Raw genomic sequence first — 27,770 nt, 5'->3', positions numbered from 1 at the left:
GCACTCAGCCTCCAAATCCAGAATTATATGGACTGAGGCTTAAACATATTTGATACTGTAATCCAAAACAAATATCTGTTGCCTGGATACTTGGTCACCCAAAATCCGTACATGGATTGGAATCCTGTTGGGTTCGTACTTTCTCGGTTTCTTCTATTTATATTTGTGTGGATTGGACAGTCGTGTCATTCCAGGTCAAAATGTCAGTTACTAAAAGATGGAAGCGCATGTGACAGCATGGCTCTTTCTCAACTGATTTCAACTCAATAAACGAACAACATGATTTATTACTTTTGAAAGTCCAAACACTCCATGTTGACAAAATATTGGCCTTTTTCTGCAACAATGTTGTTAACTCGGTGGGCTAATCCTCTGCCTCACGATCGAGGGGTCCCAGGTTTGAATCTCAGCTCATGCCCCCCCCACCCCCCACCTCTGCGACGTTTGGATGTATCCTAAACGGGATTGTCTCTGGGTCAACTACGACCGTCAGGGGGGCGAGCGGTACTGAAACTGGAAGGCAAATACTGTCATCCCATATGTACGGCATGATGGGATTGCTAGGAGCTGCTGCGATGGTTTTTTTCCCAGCAATAAAATTGTTCATGAAATAATATAAATATTGTAAACATTCGATTGAGATCGGGAATAATCCAATGAACTGTGCAGGATGCGCAGTGTAATGTGACACCATTGTTCAAAATTTATATTGCCATAATAATAGTTTTGTCTTACCAGTTTGTCCAGGAATGAGTTCAAGACGTTGCCTTAAAATAACATTCAGGAACAACAAGATTATCAATTGCTAAACCGCTGCATAGACACAAAAAATGTGGGTGTGGTGTGAACAGTGAGTTGCTGCAAGTTTCATTATATGGCAGCTGCTTTCATTGGCAGCATTCTCACATTTTTGTTCCAGAAATTAAGTTCTCACTGGAAAGATGCTATAACATAATAAATAATATTTTTCACTATCAAATAGTAAGTACATTTAGATTCAAAGACTGCTCGAATAGCTTTACTTGACTATAATTCTCCGTATGATACAAGAGTTGCACAAAACGTTCAAAGTGGACTCAGCTCTATAAGCATCTTTTTTACAGAAACAATTCTCAAACCTCATCGCGTACCATTTTGTTCTAAACAAGTGAGCAGAGGTTATGGGTCAGCAGTTGCTTTTCCCCCCAGTAATTCTAAATCATCTCTAAAGTCGACGCTTTAACTTTGAAAACCCAAATATTCACACATAACCATGTGCAAAATAAACACCAAAGAAGGCCATGATGTTGTGTTTTTGCAATAAACATTCACATTTCTGTATTGTAACTTTGTTTCACAAGATTCTGTGCCATTATGATGTAGCATTGTACATATCTGTCTTGCTATAAAAGTTAAGCCCTCCAGGGGGCCCTAGGCAAAAATATGTCAAGAGAGAAAAAAATGGACTTACTCAAATTAAGTTCAAAATGAAAAACATTGACAATTACTCAGTTTTATATAAACAGTTGCTCCATCTCCTACTCGGTAACAGCATCGACACAAGTGTAAAAATACAACAGGTTAGTTAGTAGATAGGTAAATAGAGGTAACACATTGGCTGCACTTAAATTGACCGTATTTCTTCAGTTAATAGAAAAAAAACCTAATAGTATCTTGCCTTTTAGTAACTAGGTCTAAAACCTTTTTGTATTAATTAATTAATATGTTAAGAAGTCAATATGTCAAATTAATTAATGACATTGTGTAGCCTAAGAGAAGCTACGAGTCTACTCTACGACGACACGCTGCTGCAAGCCATACGGCGCTACTAGTTACAAGTTACAACGTGTAACAAAAAGTTAGCGAGGCCTAACGCAAACTGGGTAGTGCGTCGGTACTGTATAGTAATTGTTTTCCAGTCAAAGTCAGCAGGAAGTCTAACGTGGCTCCATAGATAGACAAGCTGCATAATGCAAAATAAAAGGTAGAGGTGGGAAAAGCAGCGAAGTCATTAAACATATAATGTACAGTTTAGTGTATAATTTCAAACAAAATTCCGAATGCAATTCCTTCTGAACTATAATGATAAGCATAACGCTGATGTAACACACCGCTGGGCAAGATTTCAGGATAAGAAAACCCAAGGGCAGTGTTAGACAACGTCAATTCAACAAAACTAATCTAGCAAAGTATTTGTACCAACCAAAATCCTTCACAAGAAGTTGTTGTTGTCAACGACTAAATCAAGTAAGATTTGATAAGCAATTAAAAAAACACCAGAGTGAGAGGTCTTGCTGCTGCGTGCGTGGGTGAACGACAGCAAGTCATGTTTGCATCCAAACCAACCAATCACATTGTGTTTACATTAAATTGACAATCCACCGGGACCAATCGAGAGTCGCCATTCTCCTGCGAGTGTTCACCGGCAACCAATGGCGACCCGGGACAAACAGGAACTCAGGCAAAACACAAAATACGAAAGTCCTGTACCTGTAGGTCAAACATCTTCCACCCGAGGAACGGTTAGCGCTCAGGTGGGGAAAGAAGCAATGGCTCTGTCACAGTGCCTGGACGACTCGCTCTTAAGGGTCAAGTCGACTTTCGCAGGGGCCGCGCAGTGTAACCTGCAGGAGGTGTACAATGAGAGACACCGACTCGCCTTGGAGGAACTCCTGACCGGGGGGGTGGAAAACTTTCTGGGCTTTCTCAGGAAGGAGTCCATCGCCAACTTCCTGTCGGACGAGGAGATCCAATGGGTCGGGGGCGCCGCTGTCGCCCCGCGGCGCGTGTCGGTCCTCGGCGAGGACCAGGCGCTGCAGGAGCAGACTCTGAGCAGCTCGGTCGACTGTTTGTCGGTCACTTATTTCCCCGACATGTCGGACGTGGAGCCGCCGCCGCTGGAGATCGGCTGGCCCGCCTTCACCGCGGGCTCGTATCGGGGAGTCACCAGGGCTGTGGCTCACTTTCAGCCGAGTTATGGCGACAACATCTATGCTTGTAAAGAAGCTGCAAGGAAAATGATCAGCAGTGCCAGAGAGGTACGCTCCAATCCTGTAGGCCTGCAACATCTCTTACATAAACTGGAAACAAACCAGTATAGTATATACGCCACAGTTTCATAGTACTTTGAAGAAGTAACAAAGTACACACACACTTTTGATTTTGGCTGTCTTGTAAGGTAGACCACTATCACTTCAAATCATTTTGCTTTTTACAGGAATAATAGAACTAAAACAAAATGTCATCCTAAAATCATGTTGGATAGTCCCCATGGAATTTAGTTTGATCCTGATTTCTGTCGTCTGGCTTTTTAACGAGATGAAATGAGCAAAAGCAGGGACAATCAAAGGTAAAAGGCGAATGAATATTCATTGTGTTGTCATATGCCTTATTTGAGCTGTCAGGCCCGTCTGCTGTTCAAAGAAGAAATCCTTGTGTGGCTTCTTTCAGCAGGACCTCGGGCCTTTGCAAACACTGCAGCAAATGTGTCTCAACTCGTTTTGCCTGAGTTTGCTTGCTCTTCTATTAGCCTCTGCGGAGCCAAATTGATATTTGATTTGTGGAAAAATGCCGGAACCAGATCAATGTGGTCATGAGAAATGATCGAGGCCTTTTGTTGTAGCGAGGCCCTCGGAAGCCAGTTTCTTTTTTTTTTTTGCCGTACTAAAGACTGTAACTGTGCATAATTGTCATTGGGCAGACATTTTGGCACACCCTCCTTCAAATAATCCAGGCATTTTCATTCAAATGAGGCAGATTCAGATTGTACGTGTCTATGAGCAGATTGAAGACTTAAATCTGCGATTACGTTAACATCCGTGTCTAATCCTCGACACACCACAACGGCTTGTGAAATTCCACCCCTCTTGGTGAATATGGAAGATCTGCGCAAAACAAATCTCCTATAAAAATGGTGCTTGTCCTGTTTGAGAGGGGGGGGGTGGCGCCCGAATAATTTGTTTGCTGACCAAGTGTTGCTGCCGATTGCCATGGTAACAGACGACTGTCGAAAGACGGCACATCGGCACACATATTGCAAGGGGAGTGCGTCTGACAGACATTCCGATTTTTTTTTTTCCAAGAAGACCTTGCATTTGATACAAATGAAAACACAATCATGTGCCGCATTCAAAAAACAAAAAAAAACACAGCCCTGAAAGTAAATTATGTTCCCTGTAATTTTCCACTGCAGGTGATTGCCATAGTTACAGATTCCCTGACAGACCTGGATATCTTCAAAGATCTTCAAGAGGCGTGTTCCATCCGCAAAGTCCCCGTTTACATTCTGCTGGACCAGTCGAGCTGTCCCGCTTTCCTCAAGATGTGCACAAACATTGGCGTCATCTTGGATGACCTTCAGGTACCCACCGCTGCAGCGTCCATATCTGCTGGCACACAATCTTTCAAATCATCCTGAAAGATTCTTTGTTTTTTTTGTTTTTTTTTGTTCTTGAAGCAAATGAGAGTGCGAACCATAACCGGCACAACTTATTATACAAGATCAGGAGCAAGGATCACTGGGAGAGTTCATGAGCGCTTTATGCTGATTGATGGCAACCGTGCAGCTACGGGGTCATACAGGTATCTTTTCGAAATGAGACATTTATTGATCTAGAATTTTGCATTTCGAAATGATCTTTTTGGGCCAGCCATTATTGACATAGGAAACGATCAGGATGTTGCATCAAATTGCGAGCCAATGTTAATCAGTCTTTTTGTGTGCAGGTTCAACTGGACCGACGGCAAACTGAACACCAGCAACTTGATCGAGCTTTCTGGTCAGATAACGGAAAAGTTTGACGAAGAGTTCCGGATTCTTTATGCGCAGTCTCTTCCCGTGAATGCCCGAGGACTCGCCAGTGTACGAAACAGTGGCATCCTCGAGCACATTCCCAACAAGCATGTGCTCACCTCCTCCCCATTCCCAAGCAGGGAGAGGCCCTCAGAGCAAGTGTGTCTGACCAGCACACCGGGACAGAAAATCAGCACTCTATCCCTGCAGATTCCCTGCGAGGGTTCCATCCCGGAAGAGGGTCAAAACAGCAGCGGCGCCTCAAACGCGTCAACTATAGGTGACGACTTTTTGGATCAAGAAATCCTTGCCGCTGGTCCAAATCCCCCGGCGGAGGAATCGGCAGCAAGCGAGCCTGTCCGCCCGACCGTGCTGTCCTACCATGTGGCCACCCAGACCAGTTTTTTAGTGGCGGACGGTGAAGCGCAGACGGACCTCCAGCTCACCCGGCAGCCCGATCCCGGGCTCAGCCCGAACAAGAGCGTCTCTCTCAGGATGAGCAACCCCACCCAGGCAGCTCCAGCCGGCACGCTGAAGGACTGCCTGAGCAGTCTGACGAAAGAGCGCCAGCACCACTACTCGGCCATTCGCTCCAAACTGGAACACATGATGGCCACGCTGTCCCAACGGCAAGAGCTAGCAGACATAGCCGTGATGACTCAGGGTCGATGGCGGCTGGACAAAGCCGTGCCAGACCCTCGACGACTTGCTGAAAGTGCAGCCATTGTTACATGATGACAAGATGTGGACACTGTACACTTGACTCCTCACATGCCAAATGGTTGCCTTTTTTCTTGTATTTTTTTAAATTCTGTCTTTATAACTTGGGCTGTAACGGTCGTGGAATAATAGTTGCTCTCGTGATGTAGCAATTGTGCAATATTACTGTTACTGGAATGAATAACTTCCAGATGTAGACAATTCGGGATGTTGTATGGCACTTTTTTTCAGTACGAGTCTCACGCTTTGAGAAATCACTGATCCTGAGTACTTTTGATATATCAAATTATATTTAACACAATGGCAAAAAAAGTTTGACCAATTGTTATTTTTAAAATAAAATTAATTCAATGGCGCCAGTTGACAGTGCTACATTTCAGGCTTTTTACTATTATTTTTTTTTAAATCTGTATTTGACTCATCCTGAAATAATTTGAGCACATTTGTTATTTGACTTGATGAATGACGTGCCTTTGTACTGAGGTGGCTGTTTAAATCAAACATGGCTGTGGTATATGATTTGAAATAAACTTGCTCTTATGCTTTGCTAATAATAAATGCTCTTTTCTTTGCTTCTTGATTGTGTTAACTGCAAGTCCAATTCCAAACAAGTTGTCATGAGCAGCTTCAAAACACACCAGGGAGCAAAGTGCCAGCACAAGAGAGAAAAGCACTCGTGATGTATTAATTTTTTTTTTATTTTTTTTTTTAACTTTAATGTCTCGACCAAATTAGTCGAGATGGCATCTGAGACACTTTGGAGAAGCTTTGTCATTGACAAGGAGCGCTATTCACACCCCCTAATTGGAGTGAACCACTGCATTTCTTTCCCTTTCAAAAATTCATTCTTGTAATGATTCTTCAAAGAACTAGCTTTCCCAGCAGCATATTTCCTGACAGAAGACAAGCAGGGGGTAGGAATTTGTTTAGAGGGCCATATTAGCAATGCTCTACTGAGCGTCCTTCTGAATTGCAAAGCGAAAAAAAAAAGTGGCTTTGCACGGACGTAAATGCTGCTGAGCCTGGCACCAAGAGTGTTTTCAACTTCCTATCGTGCACCCAAAGCCTCGCTGGGATGGATCAAAACACATCAGAGTTTTGGCTCGTGTGCTCAGTTTTCAATCCCGCTGAGCTTGATGTGTCGAACGCTTCGCCGCCTGAGGTGCGACTATTCCGTATCAATGTATACACATTTAGGAGGAAGCCTGTTTTGGCAACACAAGAGTCGGTCTTGGGGGGGGGGGGGGGGGGGGCTACAGATCCAAAACAAAGTCTTAATTAGCACAAGAACATTTGCACTACATTTGATCATTTCCCTTAAGGCAAAACTTCAGTTTCATTTTGAAAGTCTGATAAAATTAGGAAAATCTATCTGCGATTAGGTCCAGAAATAATTTGGAGGGAAAAAAATTAAAAAAAATACCACCAACTGGTAGTTATTTCCATTGAGAATTTATTCGACCACATATTTGTTGCTCCGGTTCAAACATGTGCCGGTGCCTGATATCAACTCCAGACCTGGATCTGCTCCATAGTCTCCTAAGAGGCGGTGGTAAAAAAAAAAAAAAAAAAAAAAACAGAAACTCATACGACATGAATATATCAACTATTCAGATACACCTGTCGCTTGGGAGTGGAATGTGAGCTTTGGCAACGTGCACGTTTGCTGGATGTACACTCCTGAGATCATTTATTGGATCCACTCGTGCTCTTGAGTGTTTTCCTTAACAAAGGCCCGCCCGCCTGCACATATAAAGAGCCAAGCCAGGCTCATTCATTTTAGCATCTCACTGACTCAAACCATCTGACACATCTTTCAATCTGTGCATGTTTATGACACGGATACTAATTGCCAGTTGATTGCTTAACGACGAAAACGTTATCCGCTACTCAGCCTCCATTTTGGAACGTACAAAATAATTAAGCATCACGGCGACTAACCGCAATGAACCAGAAGGAGTGAATTAGAAAACAAGCCAGTGTTTCGCACAATGCCACATTAAGCCCGTTCCGATTTAATTTGGCAGACGCGTTTAAGCATTTTTTTTTTTTTTTAATGAAGAAGGTAAGAACAGCAGGGCCTCGGGGCGGCTGGCTTCCTCCTGCGGAGCCAGCATCTCCTAGCGAGCAAACACATCAAAAGCCTTGGCATTCATTATGTAAAATGGCACAGCTGAGAGGGGACTGATCTGCAAGTACATACAATGGGACTAATATGGAAGAGCGCCGTATTTGATTTTATTAGGCTGCTGCAAAGCAACCACCGGCTGTAATTAGGAGAGCAGCGGGGGAGCCACAACACAACGGTGTGCACCTATTAGCTGAGGCTCACAGGTAAACACAGAGTCTTTGCATATTTCACTTCACGTGTCAATTAAAACACAATATCCTGATTGTATATTTTTTTTCTTGGATGGGGGGGCAGCCATTAAAAAAAGGCCTCACTTGTACAAAGCATCACTTAGACCTTTTGGCCGCTAGAGGGTGCGCTATTCTTGCATATCAAAAAGCGTCATCGGATTTTGTTGCAGTGTTGAAATTTGGGAATGAGGAAATTTAGACAATTTGCACTCGTTTTCATGATCTAAATTTTGGGATTTTGTTCCTTGCCAATCTGTCGGAAAGATGAGCACGAAAGTACACGAACCAATTGTTGAAGATGTAAGTCAAGTATTGTGCAGATAAGTATTATTATTATTATTATTATTATTATTATACAAAGTTTTTTTCCCCTCCAAATGGGAACCAAGTAAAAGCGGTCAACATTTCTGACAAAAAGTGTCATGATAATGTTATGTTGGGCTCGAATCCAGTTATCCACATTGTCTTAAGAATCACTATGCTCATTTCAAATGACCTTCTGGATTCTATTCATGCACATTTTAAGTGCATTAAAAAAATAATCACTCATCTTTATGATCTCTTGAGGTTTTGTCACATTAAATAAATTCACCAAGCATCGAGATAATCATACAAATCAATGGAAATAAGTATTGCAAAGACAAACAGAACTAAAAACAGGAAATAGAAGAGATTTCCCACCCCACTGTGAGACTGATATTAGCTGGTAGAAATGACAAATGGAATACTTTCAGGAGTGATTATGAAATGTTATGTTATTGGCAATTAAGATGATTGAAATGTTGTGCCTTAATCGAGAGTATTGGCAATAGATCAATAAATGGATGTTACAGTTTCATCAAATTCACTCTGTACAAGTTAAGAGTCTGCAGGGACAACATTTGAGTTTTTGCAAGCTTCTATGATAAAACATTTATGAGCACAATACAGATATGAGGCCCTGTCGGTGTTTATGGTTTTCTATTGCGCCCCCCCCCCCTTGACAAGTCCCACAGGAGCAAATAGATCAGAATGAAGCAGACAGTCTGCTCTCGTCACACAATTGATTATTGGATTGACGTACATCTTGATGTTTATTTATAGGCACAGGGTGGATTCTGCCTGCATGCGCTTGCTTGTCCTCTCACCTCCTCAATGGAAGCTCACTTAGCTCTTTGGTCAAATGTAACGCAAACAATTTCCATCCATTCTCACCAACGTGGTTGAATACTTGCACTTCATTTGTCAGTTTGTAAGCGACAGCGACTCCCAGAGGCCTCATTTGGCAACTTTCACAGAATGCTAGCAAATGTGTTGAGCAATCACATTTCCTTAGGGTGGGAGTACCCAAATCCAAGTGACGTGCTTGAAAATGATTCTTTGGGGATTTTTATCATTCGTCTGAACATTTCAGTGCTGGATGTTACGGAGGAATTTTCTGTTTGTACTTACAGAACATGACTAAAAAGAGACACTGATAAAAAAAAGCTTAGTGTGTGACTTTTGTGGTATTTTTTTTTGGGGGGGTAATTTAGCAGGCCAGCTTGTCAGTCCTCTGACCAGCGTTTGTTGTATGTGGTGCTGAGTGGGAATGTTTTGCAAAGTGTTTGATTTGTTGTGGTCGCTATTCTCTCGTTTTGGTAGAGTGAGTCACGGTGACATACGCTGACGCTCCCGCCGCACGAGGTCCCGGCTTCCTGTGTAATGGCGATGATGCTAGGCCCGATGCAGGTGGGAGTTATTGTTGATTAGCTTTGTGTGCTGAACTGCATGCTTACTTCGATGTGTGCCAGGAGCAGCCTTGGCACTATTTTTAGACGGGTACAGCTGCTCCTGAGCGAGGGCCCACCTCTCAAAGCGGCCATTCTCCCGAGATTTATGGCACGGGCCCATTAGAAGCAGCTGTAGCGTCTTAACACTCGCGCGTGTGTGTGTGTGTGTCCAAGTGGCACGAGCTGACGTAAGCGGGGGCCATGGCATAGAACGCCTTTACGACGCTGCCTATTCCTCAACAGCTGACCCGGCGTGGAATGCGGTTATTGGATGTCGCTGGATGATGAAACCGCAAGCTATGACTAAGCCAGCGCTCACAGAAGCACCTGAGTCCCACACAATCGACATTTGCGGCCAGCCGCTTGCGCACGGCACGTTGTGTCCCGGCACAGTACAGTACGCTCGTCTTTTAGCTGAAACAAGTTGTTGCATTCGTCTCCTAATCTTTGCTCTTAGGAGAAAAAAAAAAAAAAAAAAAACTTGGAATTTTGGTAAGGCCCTGAGGTACTCTTTGCACATTCAAAAAAACAAAAAAACAAACAGTCCAGTGTGTTCTGTCCTCTGCATCAAATATTATGAAATACGCGTTGGAATGAAAAAATACATACATTGATAACATCAAGTGCTTGTTTTTGTGGGGTCCTGCCTTTGCTGCCTTTCAGGCAAAATCACATTTATTCAGTCCATTGTTTTGGGGGTTTGGCCCTCTAAATGTCACGTATGTAGCGTTCTTGTGTCAATGAGTTTGTTGTCCGTCCGCATGATTCAACGGGACACCTTATCAGCCAGGACGAGCCGAGTGTGGCTGGCACGCAATGTTGTTCCACAGTGTTCACCGTTAACTCTGGTGTCTATTACAGTGGGGCTCTAGCCATTTATTGATGTGTCTTCTATTGATCTGCTCATTGATTTGCCTTGCAATCCATTAGCCATCTGTCTGTCTCAGCAGGCTTTCAAATGATCCATAAGATTGAGCTATTAAGGCGAGTAGTGGTGAAGTCCAAAGGTTGCCGTTCTCGGCTTGTCATACTTGGGAGAGTACGACAAGGACATGCGATACAAGTTGCTTTTTTTTTTTTTTTTCAAATTGTTGAGTAATAAAAGAAATAGGAATGTGCTTAAATTGTCAAACATCACACCAATTGCACTGGTGAACAAATTAGTATGGATTACAATTCCTATTATTTTTGCAAGCTTGCCATGAAAATGCCATTATTCGAACAATTGAGACTCTAGCAAAATACAGGTTCACACACACACACATATATATATATATATATATATATATATATATATATATATATATATATATATATATATATATATATATATATATATATTTAATAAAAAACAGCCTGGTCAGGATTTGCAGGCTAACACTTGCAGCAAATAAAACACACAAAAAAAAAAACACTGAGAGAACAAAGACAATGGCAGCAGCTGGAGGGAGCTTCAGATTGAGATGCAAGATGGATTCATATATATTCATGAATTCAGTTTGAAAAGTCAAACGTAAGCAGTATGATGCTGTTTTCCCCTCTAACTGTTTTAGCTAAAGCGGAGCCATTTTTTGGACATATTGTGATGGGAAATGCAGCCAACAGTAGCTACATTAGGGCCACTCACTCCACAATGAGGTCAAGTGGTGGTCATGCCAAATCTTTTAAATGAATGGATGACTATAATTTGTCCTTGACTGATCAATTATATGTTTAATTAAAGCAGACATGTAGATAATTGAACTATTGACTGGCTTTGTTGAGTTATATTTGTCTTGCACATGTAGGCTGCGAGCGGAAATCCCTCTACTCTGACTGTGGCGCATTTTTGTGAAATGTTCTCGCCTCAGGATAAGAACGACAAGCTCACAAAAAAGGGAACACCCGTAGGACCATATTTCAAACCATCCTGTTTTTTTTTGTTGGTTTTTTTCCTTCACGTCAGTCTGCGCCTGCATGTCAGCAGCCGTCGAAAAGGTGCTGACAATGCTGTCCAGCAGCCCGCTCCCTCTGTGTGAACTTAGATTTAGCTCAAGGGTATGGCTCTCCTGCTAATGTGATGGAGCGCCAAGAAGGAAACAAATTGGCCTGACGTCTCATACTCTGCCTTGTCTTGATTGTGTGACGACTTCCACTGTTAATACGCTACGACGGGTAGACCTGCCCCACCAGGGTGTGTGTGTGTGTGTGTGTGTGTGTGTGTGTGTGTGTGTGTGTGTGTGTGTGTGTGTGTGTGTGTGTGTGTGTGTGTGAGCGAGAGAGAGAGAGCGAGAGAGAGAGAGAGCGAGAGAGAGAGAGAGAGAGAGAGTGCGAGAGAGAGCGCGAGAGAGAGTGCGAGAGAGGATGGGGGAAGGGTTTCAGTTTGCAAGATCAGCACAAGTGGAATTGCATTGATTCAGTTAACTGCAGAGTCGGAGCGTGATGTGGAATTCTGTTTATCACGAGTGCGGTTAGCACCATATAGACTCCATTTTTAAATCATTCTCTATAGTGTGCTCAAAGAGATGACACGAGTTAAATACATATATACTCCCATCTGCAGTTTCAGGATAGCTGCAGTACTTTCATTGAAATATACATCGTGATTTCTTTTTCTTTTTAACCAAAAGCACAATTAACATTACGTGGGAATAGTCATCAAGAAATGTCCATATTTTGGATTGACTCAATTGAAGCTGAAGCAAGGCTGCTACTTGGTCATAGGTTCCATTTCAAAAAGTAGCATTTTTCGCTTAAAGTCAGTATTAGCATAAACTGGCATCTAAGACTCACAATTCAATATACGTTGTCAGTGCATATTTTCTTCCTCACCCCCATCCCCCAATGTATCCATCTAAGCGGTACATTTTTTTTTCTTCTTCAGGGTTTATCACAGTGGCTTCATATTTCCCCCTTCTACACTTTGTCATTTTGCTGAGCCGCACACTTTTGGGTATTTCGGTATTCTTATCATTCGCCGCCAGTAAGAGGATCCATTTTACTTATTTGTTCCAAGTGTGGCTGGAGCCTAAGTCAATAACTTCACAATGAATTTGGAGGGAGGGAGGGAGGGAGGGGAGGTTGAGGAGGGGCCACTAGTTAGCGGAGGTGATGTTACCGGAGGGGCAGGACACCTTTTTATCCAGAGTCAGCAAGGGTAAAATGTCAAGCATTTCTTAGGCAAGCCGCTCCATAGGCTTCTATTCAAAGCTTTAATCTTAAATGAGAGCATTGCACATTGATATTCCATAGGCCTCTTTGCCCTTGGTCTCCCTGCTACTTTCATTTAGAGGACGCCTGTGCTGCACCAGAGCACGGGCGATTGCTTTGTCAGACAGCCAAGAGGCAAAAGGCAAGGTCAAGCTCTCGTCGTGACGCTCGCTGGCTCACAATGGAGCCGAGGCGTCACCTTTATGATGTCGTCCCTGCCTTTTGCGGCCCGGGATTTGGGATCTTCGTTAAAAATGGAAAATGACAATACAGCATGGTGGAGCTTCTGTGGTTCAGGGTTCAACTCTGGGCCTCGCTCGCTGTGTGGAGTTAGCATGCTCTCCCCATGCTCACGTGGTTTGTCGCTTTTCTCCCACCTTCCCAAAGGATACGTGCTAGGCTAATCGAAGACTCTAAAAGTCAATAGCGTAAATGATTGTCTTTAAGTACCCCGCGAGATCCCCGACGGGCAATCCAGGGTGTACCGCTTGCCCAAAGTCGGCTCACCCCGATGACTACAAGCCGAATGGAAAATAAACTGATGGCACTGCGGCTCACAGCAAGCCTGGCAGATGCAGAGATAAGAAGCATGTGACGGAGAGGAAAGGAAAGTGTGGGATGACAAGGCTCTCTCCTGTGGGAAGTCTGGTCATGCCACCTTTCCAAAGGTGCTAAATACACACAGACGCACATAAAACCTGTTTACGTCTAAGAGCGCAGCCCCTATCTGTGGGCCTGAGGACCAGGATCACCTCCATTTCTCATGATCATGTCTCAGTCCGCTGCTGACACAGATATACTGTCGAGATAGCGGCGCAGATAGGTGTGCGTGCTCAAGTAGCCCTCGAGGCGAGCCGCACTGAAAACAAACAAAAAAAAAGACTCACTGAAGGCATAACTGACACACTTTTGTTATTCGGTTATTATTTGACAGGTTGACTGGAAAGCGCACGTCTCTCACTTTTTCTGGTTACACTTGACAGGTTCTTACGCGGAATCGAAAGTTCCCGACCATCTATCGGGTGATCGGAGCTAGATAAAGCTTCATGCTCCGAGTTTGCCGTGTGGGAAAGGCCGATGCTCGAGCTTTCCACTAACTCCACCGATCAACCACCAACACGTCTTCAAATCAAAAACTGGCACAAAGTCATGTGGATGCTGACAACGTGGTATGGAAAGAGGGTACACACACACACACACACACACACACACACACACACACACACACACACACACACACACACACACACACACACACACACACACACACACACACACACACACGCACGCACACACACACACACACACACACACACACACACACACACACACACACACACGAGTCAAGGCTGTTCCTCCTCGGATTTAAATTTAGCCTCATCGGCCTGCCTTTCTACTGTCACTCCCACTTGCGCTGCTCTTTTGACCTCACATTCACAAAAGAGACTTGAAGCTGACACTCTGAGAGCAAATGTTTTGTGCCAAGCATACACTTTTTGGCCTTTGATATTATTCAACTGTGAAAGAGCCGAGGAGGGCTTTTTTTTTTTTTTTTTGTGAGCCGATTAGACAACATATCATTCGTAAATATAAATCAAATCTTGGCTCTGTATACAGTGTAAATATTTCAGTTGTATATTTTCGCCCAGGACATCCTTAAAAACAAAATTCGCATGTACGGGAAACCGACTGATAAGTGAGTCTCGCCAACTATTAAGAATGTTGCGCAACACCTGACAGTGTGTGGGCTCAGGTCAGCGCTTGGAGTCAAAGGTCACCAACATATGTTGTCATGCAGCATGGACATGTTAGCTAGCATCTCAAACATGTGGTCAGACCCTTAAAATCTACGTTGCCCTCAACTAAGCGCCGAACGAACGTAATGCCTGAAAGTTTCTAGCTTAATCAGAAGAGTGCTGACGTAGAGCAATCTGACCCTTCTCCTCTTAAGTGGGATGTCCTTCAGAATGAATAGCATACTTGCTCTAACAAAGTGAATATCACTTGAGGGTACCAAGCTGTTGAATGGTGACAAGAAAGCTTTTGAAACGTCAGACTTAATTATCTAGAGTCCTGGCATTCATGGGGAAAACTGAAATAGACAGAGATGGTCCAATTGTCTTTTTTGCTATGAATTCTATTTATTTTTCAATTGCGTTATTGTTCATCAGCAAAAAAAAACAACAAGTGGGCATCAAATGCACAACAGAACGTGTACGTTTGTAGAACGTGCAAATAATATCGCTCCAAATATCACGACCAGTATTTTTAACAAATAACTTTGCAATATCCAAGAGTAGATCCAATGTCAGAAAGAATTTCAAGTAAGTCAAACCAAACTCAGAGTAGGATACTTCCTGTATGTGAACCAAGAATAAGATTGGGTTCACTGTTGTGTAAAGACTCGAAATAGATCCCTGGCAGCCTGTGAATTGCTCTCTCTCCTCCCTGACTGTCAAAAAAATCATCCCACCCAATGTTGGGTGTGTCAAGATTTGTAGCCTTGTAAAGAGCTAACATGACTTCAAGTTTCACAGGCACCATTAGAGAGCCAGGAGATACAAGTTATGACACGACAGAGATGTTAACATGACACATTAGTGGGAGAGTGGACACACCCAGTCTCAAGCAGTCCTGTTAGAGTTCTCAAGAACACATGACCACAGCCATACTGTCTTGTCCACCATGTTAGGATCAACAGAGATTAACAAGATAAAAAAATAAAAAAGTTCAAACAGATTAAAATCCTCTAAAATACATTGAGTTGAGGCCTCTTGAGGGGGGGGGGAAGAAAAAAGACAATAAAAACAACACCTCTGTTATTTTCTAGATGTCAATGAGTCATTTTGTATTCCTGAGATAAGAGATAGCACGCGTTGGCTCCGCCCCAGCTAAGTTGAACTCGTCAGTTTGCAGCACGCTTGCATCTGAGCAGAAGCCGACCCTTAATCAGCAAACCTTTGCATTTCCCAAACTAAGAGACACAATTATCGGGCCGAAAGATAGGAAGTGGGCCTCCTCTTTCTACTGTTCACTAGTAGTTGCCTGTCATTATTACGGAGGGCGCCTGCCAGCTGCATGACCCCCATAAAACAGGACAGGAAATCCTAACAGGGAAAGAAAGGGAAAGACCTCGGCTTTCTTGGATAATCCCCCCCCCCTTCAAAGTTGCAGCGTCACGCTAAAAAAGCAGAAAGACGTGTCCATCACAAACAGGAACATCAGTTGCTTTCCAATCTTGTTCTATCAAGATGGCAAGAATCTGTATAATTATTACATTACAGAGGTTCACCCTTTGTCCTGTGACCAAAGTGCACGCTCGGGACTTTGTCGAAGCTGCCTCGCTGGTGTCCAGTGAAACGTGACAACTTCCTTATCAGCAGTGCCTCCTATCAGATCCCCAGAAGTTCACGCATAAACAGGCAGAACATTGGGAAGATAACTCCAGAAGCTTTATTGTCGTTGAGGAGCTACATATTAAACCGCTCGCTCCAATCTCACCCGGTGTGGCATGTGATAACATTAGTCATTACCAGTATAACGTTCATAATGACCGAAGAATCGGTCGGGATGAGGAAAAAAAAATTGCTCCCTGAAGGACATGAATGAACGCAAGTGCAATTTTGAATATAAATGTTTCTGATGTAATCAAAGGACTGCTGGTTTTGTGTGCGTGCGACGTGCGTGATTCACAATGTCACAACTGCCCAGAAACGACTGGACATCCTGAACGGAAACCGCAGCTATCCAAGCTGTGGTTTTCCTGCGACATACAAGCTTAACGCTCTCACAAAGAGTCACTTGACCGGCTCCCTCATATAGGAAGTGAAAGAGGAAGCCCCTAGTCCATCCTGTCCAGCGTCCAAATCACTGCTCTGCGCCTCACGTGACGCCGCGCTTGCAGACGACCACGTCTTTTTGCGTTGCAAAACAACCGGCAAGAAAAAAAAACAACCTGCGACTGGAGGGTGCCTGATTTTAGCGGTCGAAACCGACCGACTGACGTCAAGGATGAGCGACAATCGTCATCAGAGTTTGCTCCTTGATCGGCGCGATTTGTTTGTAAGCAACAAATGTTTACCTAGCTGATGAACTGACATTTGTGTCCAATCTAATCTTTGACAAGCACTTCTGAAGTCAGTCCCCCGGGTCCAAATAGGAAGTTCTCTGTTGAACTATGGTATCTTTTAGCCCAGGCCATCTCTTGAGGCCTCCGGTTGTGTTGGTTGGTGTCGGCGTGTGTGTGCCTGCATTCCTCTCGCTTGTGCCCGCACAATGGCGACTGACTCTCTGCAGCATTCTTCTGTCAGAGACGCAGCGGCAACGCTCGCATTTTCCCGTCAACATCTTGAAGCGTTATACATTGTGTCGATTGGTCACCGTTTGAAAAAAAGAAACTCTGCGGTAGGGATTTTGAAAGAATTCAAGACACGATGATGCTTCCTCTTTAACCCGCTTCATCATTCCCTTTCTCCATTCTGATGCCACAGACGTGCAGACACCTTTCCCTCCTGCTGACTCAGTAGCCTGCCTCGGGCACTGTGGGCTTGGGGTCTTTGCAGTGGCGGGGGGGGGGGGGATGAGCGGCGGGCTCCAGCCTATTACATTCGAGGGAAAAGAGCTGGCTAATCGTTTCTACAATGGCAGCCGGCACATTGTCATACAGGCACCACAAAGACTCGCTCCCTGCCAACACAAGCACTGTTATTAGGCTGCTGATGCCTCTAAAGCCAAATGGCGATGGTTGATAGCGCTCAAAGATTCCAACCAACCGCTTCTTGAAAAAAAAAGCTTTAGAACATGCCACGTAAATAAAGACAAATATTACAAGCTCGACCCGACGACTTACGTAATGTACTGGGACACGTGACAGCATAAAATGTAAAACAAGTTAATCATGAAGAGTGAGTTTGGGAAATATTGAGACGCATACGTGATGAAATATAAATCAATATATCATCATCATTGTTAGAAACAGACACAGCTCATGTATTGGGTGCCAGTCTATATTGCGATCAGTTAGCATATCGTCTGCTAACGGAGTCCCAGAAGCAAGAACTACGGGACCGAAGCCTGTTTTCAAAGGGGAAAGCGCTTTTGCACCTGTGGTGAGCAGGGCGAGCAAAAAAAAACAGTCAGGGGTCAAACATGAGAGAAAAGATGCTGCCCTTAAGTAAAGCCACCTGCTTAGGTCATTGAAGTAGGCTAGAAAGTCGGATCACGTTAGCCTGGGAAGGAGCTTGGTCATCCAAATAGTATTGCACTCCTGAACTGAGAAGGAAATGTGTTGAGGAAGCGTGCTCATGGATTACAAAGTGGCAAACAGTGCAGAAAAGAGAAAGAGAGGGGAAAAAAAAGAAGGTATCAAGTGCAAACATTCCTTTCGAGGTGTCCAGAGGAGCGTGCACGCACGCGCCGGGCTGCTGCGGATTGCCGACTCTCTCTTCCCCTGTCACAGAATACAGATGTGATGTGTTTGTCTGAGGAAGGGAGAAGAGGGGAAGCCTGATTTCCACTGTGCTTTATCTGTGCCCCACAGTCCCTGCCAGCGCTTTTGCGTGTCACCATCCCACAGGAAGCGGTGCTCCTTGAAGACTAAAAGGTCATGGAAGCGGCGAAAGCACTTGGCCCTTCGTTTGCCGCAAAAGCAATTGGATGTGACATTTTCAGTGATTGCAAAAATTGTAGACACAAGTGAAATGTTTCTAACATGAAAAATGACACAAAGACATGGAATTTGGTATAAAAAGTCACAATCATTTTATTGATCCTTAGTATATGAAAAACACAAAAGCAATTTGCATAATTGTGTTTTCTTTACAAAAAGATAAGCAAGTGGAAAGAATTCAGACATCTGTCCAGCAGAATCAGCTCAGTAAAAATAATGCTGCAGAGAAAACTAGCATCATTGTCTTCAATGTATATTTGAATTCACAAGATAACGATAATACAAAAAAAAAACAATCTAAGCAAAAGCAAAATCAGGTGGGGTTAAAATGTCAATAAAAAGAAATCAAAAGAAACTGCCGGGGGTGATTTCAAGTATGTGATTTGACAGCAAATGCAGATATAAACAGCTCACATGTCCCGCATGCATGCTTCATTCATCGCTTGTTGAACCGCTCTGTAATTATTTGATATTTGAATCTTACATGAATGAAACAATGAGCAAGTGATTGTTGAAAAGCGAACTTGGCTGCTAGTTTTTGGAGAGGAGACGTAGCACGTACGTCTCCACTCCTTGCAGAGAATCAACACACTTCACATGATGTACTCGGGCGAGGAAGGGTTGTCGCTGGTCGACCCGGTTTCGTGGTAACAGTTTGCGCCGGACAGTTTCTCGCACTTCATTTTGTACGCATCCCTCTCTCGCACGAGCCTGTTGAGTTCGTGTTTGAGGTGCTCCACCTGCGACACCAGGCTGGTCTTCTCGTGCTCCAAGATGTGTTTCTGCTGGACGCGCTTGTAGCGGCACGATTGCGCGTAGCCTCGGTTTTTCAGGGTCCGCCGCTTCTGCTTGAGGTGCATGACTTCGTCCTTGCTGAGGCCCCGGAGGAGTCGATTGAGCTCCCTGACCGACATGGACACCAGCTGGTCATCGGAAAAGTGACACTCGGTGTTGGCTCGCCGGTGCTGCCCCTGAAGGTGGCCGTGGTTGTGGTGCGCTCCGCTGACCTCGTCGGGCAACTGTGGGGAGGCGCTGCCCATGTCGTTCTTGAGAAAGGGGTCTTGGCAGTGGCTACTCGGGAGCATTTCTGGGGGACCCGAAAGCTCCGAGTAGTGATGCGCGGTCTCGCCGAGCTGGCTGTAGCCTTCGTACTCGATGGGGAACGGCGGTTGCTGGTGGCCGTGAGGCGCCGGCGGGTGTCCCTGCTGCGTCGTGGCCCCGATGAGCGCCTCGACTGCATCCTCGGGGGTCAAGCCAAAAGCTTGAGGGTACATCTGAGGGTGAGGGTAAGCCCCGTTGGTAGCTATCCAAAAGGAGTCCTCGGGGTTGTTTCGCAGCTCGTTTGGAGGGAGGTTTGGCGACGAGGGCATGGAGTTGCCAGGTGTGCTCCCGGGGGTAGATGACACCGAGTCTGGTCTGTGGAGCTGGTTGCAGGGCCCGATGAGGGATCGTTCCATGGCCTGCACGGCCTCCTTTTTCACGCCGAACTTCATTAAGTCAAAGTCGCTGACGAAAGTCATCGGGGGCTTCTGCAGTCCCAAATGCGAGTGCGTCTCACTGCTCATCTTCACCTTGCAAGAGCTCCGAAATGTCTACAACTAGGTTCATGCAGTCGTTGAAATGACACTCATTCGCCCCAAAGGAAGACCTTCATAAAAATTCGATTTGGCTCCAGAAGAGAAAATGCAACTCCGGCAGCATCCAACGGACAGAACCAAGCAAAGCTCCACTGAGGACTGAGGACGTAGACGCGCACGTCTGACTGTGCAAAAGAAGGGAACAGTTAGTTCATAAAGCTGCACAGGCTCCGTGTCCCCGCCCTCCGGACGACACCTCCACGCGGCTCACCAATCACAGCGCGCAGGAGTACATTTGCATAAAGGCAAGAGCCAAGAGCTGCTCGTGACCATCACTTGACCAACACACGTCACGCACATTACAGCCTGCATAGAGTTTGCAACGTGTCTGACTTGCAGCCACTTTTGTCCCCATTTGACCAATTTCATTCGTGCCATTGCGGACTATGCAAGTATGCACAAGATCCAAAAAAGGGCAAATAAAATTCTCGGTCGCTGGCAAAACAATCAATCAGGAAAACCGAGACTGTCCGTTTCACTTCGTGGACAAAAAAAAAAAAAAAAACAAAAAAAAAACGTAATACGCGAGTCACCTGACACCACCTTCTGAGGCTCCACGAGTCAATACTGCCACACCGTGGACATTTGTTGAACCACAGGCGTCCCAATAAATTTGCTGACGCAGTGATGTTCACTAAAAGAAGGGTTTGAGGACATTGTTTGAGTAAGAAAGAAAAAAAAAAGGCAAACTAGATGTTGCAGTGGTGCTCGTTTAACTACTGTCGAGGTAAAATAAAAATATTACTATATCAGCAAAAAGTGATGACTGACTGAATGTCATCTGTGTCTGCTTCTTTTCATCCGTGTATACACAACCTGTTTCCCACATGATATTCGGCCCATGTCTATTATGTAAACACATAAGGGCCACAAGCAAGCGTTAGCTTTACTCAGACGCTTCAGTCGTCCCATGATACAAACATGGAGCGAACAAGTAGCATCAGGAGAAAGGCCCTTGCTCGTCAGCACAAGGCTGAAGTCATGATTGCCGGAGAACAACTCAGGTAGGACCAAACAAACAAACAGACAGAGCTCCGCCGACTACGTGATGTCAATAAACGTCCTTCAAGGTTGAGGCTTCACGATGGAAAACTGATCAAGGACAGACGCTACCACCTACGAACATACCCAAACTGCTTTGTAGCCGAGGAGCTCGTCACCTGGCTCGTGAACCATAAGGAGGCGCCGGATCGAACGACGGCCGTACATTTGATGCAGCACCTCATGGATCAGGACATTGTGCACCATGGTAAGTTCAAAGTGGCAAGAAGGATGTAAAACCATGTTGTTGTTTTTTTCAAGACAGAAGGGTTTTTTTTGTAGTTTGTGATAGGTCTGGCTTCAAGGATGCCAAACGGCTATATCGTTTCCGCAAAGATGATGGCACATTTCCCTTCAATAAAGAAGTGAAAATCTTCATGAGAGGACAACGACTGTATGAACAGTAAGAGCATCAACGATCGAAGACTGACCACAACAAATGGGCTATGAAATGCAATCGGTCGGATTGGCGTGATGGTTAACGCTACATTCTTATTTCTAACCCCCGAATAAGATCTGCATTCTTCTTTGGGTTTAGTCTCATTGGGGACAAGCACTCCATTCTGCAGCTGAGAGAGGAGCACGGTGTCGCGTACCAGCGCTCCTTTCTTGGCTGCCAGCTAATTGATTGGCTCCTCCAAAATGGAGAGGCAGTGAGCCGGTGCCAGGGTCTGGAGCTGTGCCGCGCTTTACAAGAGCAAGGCATCATTCAGCACGGTGGGAGACCGGCAAGCATATGACGCTTGGTGACCGGAAAACCACAAATGCAGCTTCATATTCTTCTTCTTTCCTCAATAGTGGCCCAAAAACAAGATTTCTTTGACAGCGGACTTCTCTATCAGTTCCGCATCAACTTCCGGCGCCGACGACGTTTGTCCGAACTGCTGAGTGAAAACGAGCAGGACAATTGTCAAGGCAAAGCGGCGTCATCACAAGAAGACAGCCAACCGGACAGTCCGTTTGTTCTCCACAAAAATCAACCTCTGGAGCCTGCTGCTGGTTTTCAGTCAGGTTGGAAAAATGTGCATTTTCTTCACCGGTTGTCGCATATTCATTCCTCTACAAGTGATTTGCGCAATTTCACGATAGTGGGAGCCAGGCAAGACCTTAAAATTGTGACCGGTGGCCGGCGAGGCAGCTTGAGTTCCCTTCAGCTTCACTCTGCAGGATTCCCCCCGATTGCTCAGCTGTCTTTGACCTCAGTCGCAAGATGTAACCCAGACTCGGGCGAGTGGACAAGTCAAATGCGCTATTTACTGTTGTCCAATTGTTTGGTTGACATTGAAACGATTAATCTCGCAGTTCTTAAAAGACATTTTACTTGTGAAGAGTTGCTGGCACCTGGAGCGCAATTTACCAAGAGAGTGTTGACGGTGAGTTGCTATGGATTTTATTTTTGAAGTATATCCAATAGTTTATGCTGTATTACTATTATGCATCTAGCACAACCTGCCACATACTCAAAGGTCCAAGGTATTGTTTTATGGCCATTCTAAAGATATGAATTGAAAAACAAATTCCCTTACCGTGATGGCAGGTGACGGGTGATGAACTCGGATGGGGCTTTGTCATTCGAGGGGCGGCTCCTTGTTACGTGCAAGCCGTTGACCCCGGAAGTCCGGCAGCAGCTGCCGGAGTCAAGGTTAGAATTGTCATGCCTGTGGCAATGAGACACTGCAAATAAAAACAAGATATTGCTCAATGGAGAAAGCAGTGTCACATTCAAAAGCTGCCTTTTTTTCATCTAGGTGCGGCAGTTACTGTGCCAGGTCAACGGTCAGTGTGTACTCTACCTGGACTACAGAAAAGTCACCACATTGGTAATGACAGGTCCTCGGATTGTTGTCTTGGAAGTGATGGAAACACTGGAATAAAAAAAAAAAAAAAAGAAAAAAATGGAACAGGCTTTTTCATGTGAATTTTTAGGGCAAATTAAGACATAGACATAGTTAGATTGTTAGAGAAGTGATGTTAAAAAAATGCTAATGACTCATTTCTGATTGTAAAACCATGTAGAGTAAAACACATGTATAAAGGACAGGTCAGATTGCAATTTGTAATTTTCATAAAGAACAAGAAACTTGAAGAGGATGCGCATGATTTGGTTCAGCAAGGCACATGAAATAAAGCACTGGGGTCAAATTTGGCCCCCGGGCCTTACATTTGACACCAGAAATGTATCAGATTTAACTGCATTAAGTACATGCACAATAACTGGAATAAATAAGTTTCATTTTGATCAATAAAACTATTTCTGTTGACCTACTCTGGTCAAAACGACACCAAATCTGTTTGCGCCTGGCAATTTTGCTGGGGGTGAGGCGCATCATAATCCAGAGCCATTAAAATCAGAAAATGAAATAATTTTCCATCTAAAAGTGAAATTCAACACTGGCTGTGGAGACAAGTGCCTCTTAGGACTTCCGTTTTTTTTGTTTTTTTTCCCTCCCTACTCGCCATTTTGGATTCGGAGTTGGCTTACTTTGGTGTTTTCCCTTACCTGAGGCAGGGTAGCGGCTTTCACTTTTCAGGCTGGGCACTGGGTGGTGCTGACAGAATCATTGTGGACGACATTGGTCTCCGCAACGCTTGCATCCTTTCTCTCTCTCTCTCTCTCTCTCTCTCTCTCTCTCTCTCTCTCTCTCTCTCTCCCTCCCCCCCTCTCTCTCCCTCTCCCTCCCCCCCCCTCTCTCCCTCTCTTCGGTAGGCTCGCTGCGGAATTCAGAGCGCTTGCAATAGCTGCAAGCTAACTAGCTTGTGAGCTAGCCGCCAAACAGAGCATCCGCACCGGCTTTTTTTTTTTTTTTTTTGAACGGAGGAAGTCTCAGCTGGGCCGCCAAATTAATTGATTTCTTTGCCACCTGTCCACGGAGCTCATCAGCCAATCCTGGCTTATCACTCGGTGAGAAAAATACACACACATCGAAGAAAACAATAGCGCTCCTGTCAAAAAGGATGCTGTGACGCTAAGAGGGCTAATCGTATCGAGGGAAGCTAACACAACAGCTAATATTAGCCACCACATCATCGCTGGCGCACAAAGTTGACAAAACGAGCCATGCTTTTTTGCTCAATAACACCGATCGGCTTAGTGAAAGGCAAGAAATGCTCCTGAACGCGAGAGCACTGATTTACACTAATGCGAAACGCCTTGATCGAAGCTTACCCGCCCAAGCAGAGTCGCTCGGGCCTCATGGTCAAGTTTTGGTTCAATATGTTTTTACACACACAAGTTTGTGTCTGAGTGGACGTTATAAATGTGTCTGTCAGGAGCGATGTATCAAATCCCTGTGAACGACTTGACCAAATTGAGGAAAGCCAGGAAACAAGTGAAAATTGCACTTGAAGATATTGGACTGGAGTTCTGCAAGGAGGCTGTAAATGTGAGTATCCATTCGTTTTTATTTCTTCTGCTAGTTGTTTCATTTTTTTTTTTCATTAATGTGTGTTTTCTGTTCATTCTTGCTTTGTTATTTTTCCGTGCAGGAATTCAAAGATTTTAGTCCAGGTGAGGAAGTTTTCCACGAGACCCTGCACACGGATATATGTGGCTGGCATCCTTCGTTCTCCAAAATACAGGTAAGGCTTTTTTTTTGTCATTTGAAGTGCTTGCATTGAAATCAACACATCATGTCATGCATCTTCTTTTTCCATGTAGAACTACCGATCAAGGCCTTACTGCTGCAGAGAATGTCGCTTTTCTTCCGCAACCTACGCGGGTTACAAGAATCATTACCGCCATACGCACAAGAGATCGATTCAGGATAAAGTTCTTCTTAACTGCTCTTACTGCACGTTTGTTGCAAACAAGAGAACGTTGGAGATTCATGTTCGAGTATTCCACAAGGACAAATTGGACCAGCAGATCTCCAGGATTAATGCAGCCAAACAGAGACAATTAGCTACAAACAAGTCTGTCCTCGGTGGTACGAGGTCTTTGTACTTCTGCAAAAAATGCACCTACCGTGACAGTCTCTACAATGCCGTGAGAAGGCACATCTACCGGGAACATTTTAAGCACGTGGTGGCGCCGTATCTGCGCATCATCCCCAAGTCGTCGCTCCCGAACGGCGCTTCTTTTAACGGAGACAACATTCTCTGCAAACGCTGCAAGTTCACAGCCAAAACCTACGAGTCGCTGGTGCAGCATGTCATCGAGTACCACGAGCGCACAGGCGCTCAGGTCACCGCCATGATCGGCCACGCTAACGTTGTGGTTTCCAATTTGCCCAGCATGTCCCAGAAGTCTTCGATGATTCTCAACGGGGGCTCCTCACTGGCAGTTAACGCCAAAGCACAACCGGTGATTGGCTACTTGAAGCCCACGGGCCCCGCGTGTAAAAGTCCGTCTTTGGGGGCGGCCAAACAGGTCAACGCAAAAGCCCCCTGCGGCACTGCCGCCGCCGCCGACAGCGGTGGCAACGTGCCTGCCGCCAACACGTCCCAGACCCAAAAATGGAAGATATGCACGGTGTGCAACGAGCTCTTCCCCGAGACCCTCTACAGCGCTCATTTTGAAAGTGCGCACAAAGCCAGGATAGTGTGGGCCATGGCCAAGTACATCATGAAAATCCACAACTTCACCAGCAAGTGTTTGCTCTGCAACCGCTACTTGCCCAGTGATACGCTGCTCAACCATCTGCTAATCCACGGCATCACGTGCCCACAGTGCCACTCTTCTTTCCACAGCGTCGAGAAACTACTCGAGCACGAGCAGCAGGCCCACTTTAACGTTTTTGTCGGACCGCCCGGGTCGGCGGCGCTGATGTTCGATCTCACCATCAAACAAAACGTCCAGCTTCACGTTCTCACTTTTAACATGAACGAATCGGAGGCGAAAGAAAAGTCTGTGCGGAAAGTGGCCCCTTCCCTCACGCAGACGCAAGCGCTGGAAGGTTCCACAAATAGGGAAGCCATTTACATCAGCAAGACGGTGTGCCCGCTGTGTTGCACCCCTGTGAAAGAATCGGTGGCGAATCCCTTGGCCTTTCACCTCCGGCAGCGACATCAGGTCCTCCAAACCATGCATCCCGTCGAGAAGAAGATGACCTACAAGTGCATCCATTGTTTGGGCGTGTACACCAGCAACATGGTGGCTTCCACTATTACGCTGCATCTCGTCCAGTGCAGAGCGGTTGGAAGGAAGCAGGCCAGTCTGGGTGCCAAGTCGGCCTTGACGCTCAACTCGGCCGGGATGCCCGTGCTCAAGAGGGTCCTGCCGACACGCGTGGCCACGTATTCCAAGAAGATCAAACTAAGCACAGACTCGACATTTCCTTCCACCGCTATAACCAAGACGCGGACCGGGGACCTCGCTCTGGATCCGAGAAACAATGAGCACAAGACATTTGAGGCTCGCAAAAAGTTCCTCCAATCCTACTTCAATCAACGTCCTTATCCTACCGTCGCCGAAGAGAAAAAGTTGTCCGCCAGCCTCTGGATATGGAAATCTCACATATGCAAGCACTTTGCCACCATGCAGAGAGAATGCAAAAGTCAATGCGAGAAATCAAACCTGGCCGTACTTCTCGGATTTGACACGCAGGCCCTGGAGAAAGTCAAACACGACATCGATTTCCCCAGCGCCCAGATTGAAAACGCTTCGGGGGACAGGCCCGCTCGGCTCAAGTCCGGCGTTCCCAATATGGCCCGAAATAAGAGCGTCCTCTCCTCTGCCAAGAACATTTGCACAGAGCCCATTCTAATCGACTCGGATAGTGAACCAGAAATCGAGCCCACCCCTGTTGCTAAGAGAAACGGTGACTCGGACCCGCACGACAGTGAACCAGAAAAGCAGGCAGGCCATCCAGCCGAGAAGGAGGCGGGCGATTCGGCACGGGCGGAGAAGGAGGCAGGTGACTCGATGCTCCCCGGAGAGAAGCAGACGGGCCACGCGGAAGACGAGGCAGATAAATCCACACGCTCGGAAGAGAAGCGCGCAGGTGACTCGGTGGAGAAGGAGGCAGGTGACTCGATGCTCCCCGAAGAGAAGCGGACGGGCCACGTGGAAGACGAGGAAGAGAAGCACGCCGGTGACTCCACACAAACGTTAGAGAACTCGCAAGCCGACTCCACACCGACGGGAGAGGAGTCGGTAGCTACCTCCATAGATACAGAAGAGAAGCGGCCGGTGGACTCCAAAGACACGGGAGAGAAGGAAGCGGTAACTGCGGAAGAATCTTCATGCATCAGTGAAATATCTTTGCAAGAAGAAAATGCAAACGCATGAAGCTTTCTGTTGCTGCGTGCGCTCGGGAAAGTGTGCCTTGATCTTGTTGTTGGAAAGATCTTTCTTTCCATTGTTGTCTGATCAAATGCATTTTTTTGCTATTTAAGAATAATCCAATCATTTGCTGTTTTGATTAAAAAAAAAAACTGCTTTTAATGAGACAACAATGAAAAGAAGTGGCCCAAAAATTCACATGATTCCAGGGTTTCATTGTACTGTATATACACTTCCATGTTTCTTTGCCTCCCCGTAACCTGTTCACTTATCCACTAGACGTGTTTTCATTTCTCAGAGATATATTTTTTGGGATCAATTGCTCTTAAACCTGTATTCAATTACCAATATGATGTATAGTAGTTATCTTCACCTTTTCAATAAAACATTTATGAATAAAAGTACAGTC

At 45.3% G+C, this 27,770-nt stretch overlaps 5 protein-coding genes across 12 annotated transcripts in view; 3 read left to right on the top strand and 2 right to left on the bottom strand.

The window, feature by feature from the left end:
• zhx3a (zinc fingers and homeoboxes 3a) overlaps positions 1–22,799 on the bottom strand; it is a 37,276-nt gene extending 14,477 nt beyond the window's left edge. The window contains exon 1 of one of the 2 annotated variants that reach the window (XM_085925103.1): positions 22,665–22,799. The gene's annotated coding sequence lies outside the window, so the exon portion shown is untranslated. Of the gene's footprint in view, positions 1–2,469; positions 2,953–22,664 lie in introns of those variants that run through there. The other variant, XM_085925108.1, reaches the window with a different exon arrangement.
• On the top strand, positions 2,379–6,049 carry sack1d (scaffolding CK1 anchoring protein D). The gene is made up of 4 exons (XM_085925110.1): positions 2,379–3,017; positions 4,172–4,339; positions 4,436–4,560; positions 4,705–6,049. Exons 1-4 carry the CDS (start codon positions 2,412–2,414, stop codon positions 5,504–5,506), a joined length of 1,701 nt encoding a protein of 566 aa, XP_085781236.1. The 5' UTR covers positions 2,379–2,411; the 3' UTR covers positions 5,507–6,049.
• On the bottom strand, positions 18,529–22,807 carry mafbb (v-maf avian musculoaponeurotic fibrosarcoma oncogene homolog Bb). 2 transcript variants are annotated; one of them, XM_085925120.1, is made up of 2 exons: positions 22,665–22,807; positions 18,529–20,222 (listed from the first exon to the last, which is right to left on the bottom strand). In XM_085925120.1, the coding sequence occupies exon 2, from the start codon at positions 20,023–20,025 to the stop codon at positions 19,054–19,056; it is 972 nt and encodes a 323-aa protein (XP_085781246.1). In that variant the 5' UTR covers positions 20,026–20,222; positions 22,665–22,807; the 3' UTR covers positions 18,529–19,053. The 2 variants fall into 2 exon arrangements, with proteins under 2 accessions (XP_085781246.1, XP_085781247.1); XM_085925121.1 differs by having other exon boundaries at positions 18,529–20,218; positions 22,665–22,798.
• On the top strand, positions 21,005–23,034 carry LOC147048861 (DEP domain-containing mTOR-interacting protein). 5 transcript variants are annotated; one of them, XM_085925114.1, is made up of 9 exons: positions 21,005–21,101; positions 21,168–21,346; positions 21,421–21,541; positions 21,677–21,855; positions 21,937–22,149; positions 22,228–22,365; positions 22,441–22,511; positions 22,676–22,780; positions 22,887–23,034. In XM_085925114.1, exons 1-9 carry the CDS (start codon positions 21,019–21,021, stop codon positions 23,010–23,012), a joined length of 1,215 nt encoding a protein of 404 aa, XP_085781240.1. In that variant the 5' UTR covers positions 21,005–21,018; the 3' UTR covers positions 23,013–23,034. The 5 variants fall into 5 exon arrangements, with proteins under 5 accessions (XP_085781240.1, XP_085781239.1, XP_085781238.1 ...); XM_085925113.1 differs by having other exon boundaries at positions 22,228–22,511; XM_085925112.1 differs by having other exon boundaries at positions 21,937–22,365.
• Positions 23,035–23,814: 780 nt separating this feature from the next.
• On the top strand, positions 23,815–27,765 carry adnpa (activity-dependent neuroprotector homeobox a). 2 transcript variants are annotated; one of them, XM_085925102.1, is made up of 4 exons: positions 23,815–24,040; positions 24,409–24,521; positions 24,625–24,717; positions 24,797–27,765. In XM_085925102.1, the coding sequence occupies exons 2-4, from the start codon at positions 24,414–24,416 to the stop codon at positions 27,365–27,367; spliced, it is 2,772 nt and encodes a 923-aa protein (XP_085781228.1). In that variant the 5' UTR covers positions 23,815–24,040; positions 24,409–24,413; the 3' UTR covers positions 27,368–27,765. The 2 variants fall into 2 exon arrangements, with proteins under 2 accessions (XP_085781228.1, XP_085781227.1); XM_085925101.1 differs by lacking the exon at positions 23,815–24,040 and having other exon boundaries at positions 24,047–24,521.
• Positions 27,766–27,770: the final 5 nt, after the last annotated feature.

This window comes from Syngnathus leptorhynchus, chromosome 11 (genome assembly GCF_054491065.1).
Source record: "Syngnathus leptorhynchus isolate UIUO chromosome 11, UIUO_Slep, whole genome shotgun sequence".
NCBI lineage: Eukaryota > Metazoa > Chordata > Actinopteri > Syngnathiformes > Syngnathidae > Syngnathus > Syngnathus leptorhynchus.
Note: the sequence above shows the minus strand (reverse complement) of the source record. Positions and strands in the feature narration are given on the sequence as shown.

Coding starts and splice junctions, on each gene's coding strand:
- LOC147048861 (XM_085925111.1), top strand. CDS start 21,019: ATGGAGCGAACAAGTAGCATCAGGAGAAAGGCCCTTGCTCGTCAGCAC. Junction 21,347..21,420: donor TCAGGACATTGTGCACCATG/GTAAGTTCAAAG, acceptor TTTTTTTTGTAG/TTTGTGATAGGTCTGGCTTC. Junction 22,781..22,886: donor CAGCAGCTGCCGGAGTCAAG/GTTAGAATTGTC, acceptor TTTTTCATCTAG/GTGCGGCAGTTACTGTGCCA.
- sack1d (XM_085925110.1), top strand. CDS start 2,412: ATGGCGACCCGGGACAAACAGGAACTCAGGCAAAACACAAAATACGAA. Junction 3,018..4,171: donor TGATCAGCAGTGCCAGAGAG/GTACGCTCCAAT, acceptor TTTCCACTGCAG/GTGATTGCCATAGTTACAGA. Junction 4,340..4,435: donor TCATCTTGGATGACCTTCAG/GTACCCACCGCT, acceptor TTGTTCTTGAAG/CAAATGAGAGTGCGAACCAT.
- adnpa (XM_085925101.1), top strand. CDS start 24,396: ATGTGTCTGTCAGGAGCGATGTATCAAATCCCTGTGAACGACTTGACC. Junction 24,522..24,624: donor TCTGCAAGGAGGCTGTAAAT/GTGAGTATCCAT, acceptor TTTTCCGTGCAG/GAATTCAAAGATTTTAGTCC. Junction 24,718..24,796: donor CTTCGTTCTCCAAAATACAG/GTAAGGCTTTTT, acceptor TTTTCCATGTAG/AACTACCGATCAAGGCCTTA.
- mafbb (XM_085925120.1), bottom strand. CDS start 20,025: ATGAGCAGTGAGACGCACTCGCATTTGGGACTGCAGAAGCCCCCGATG.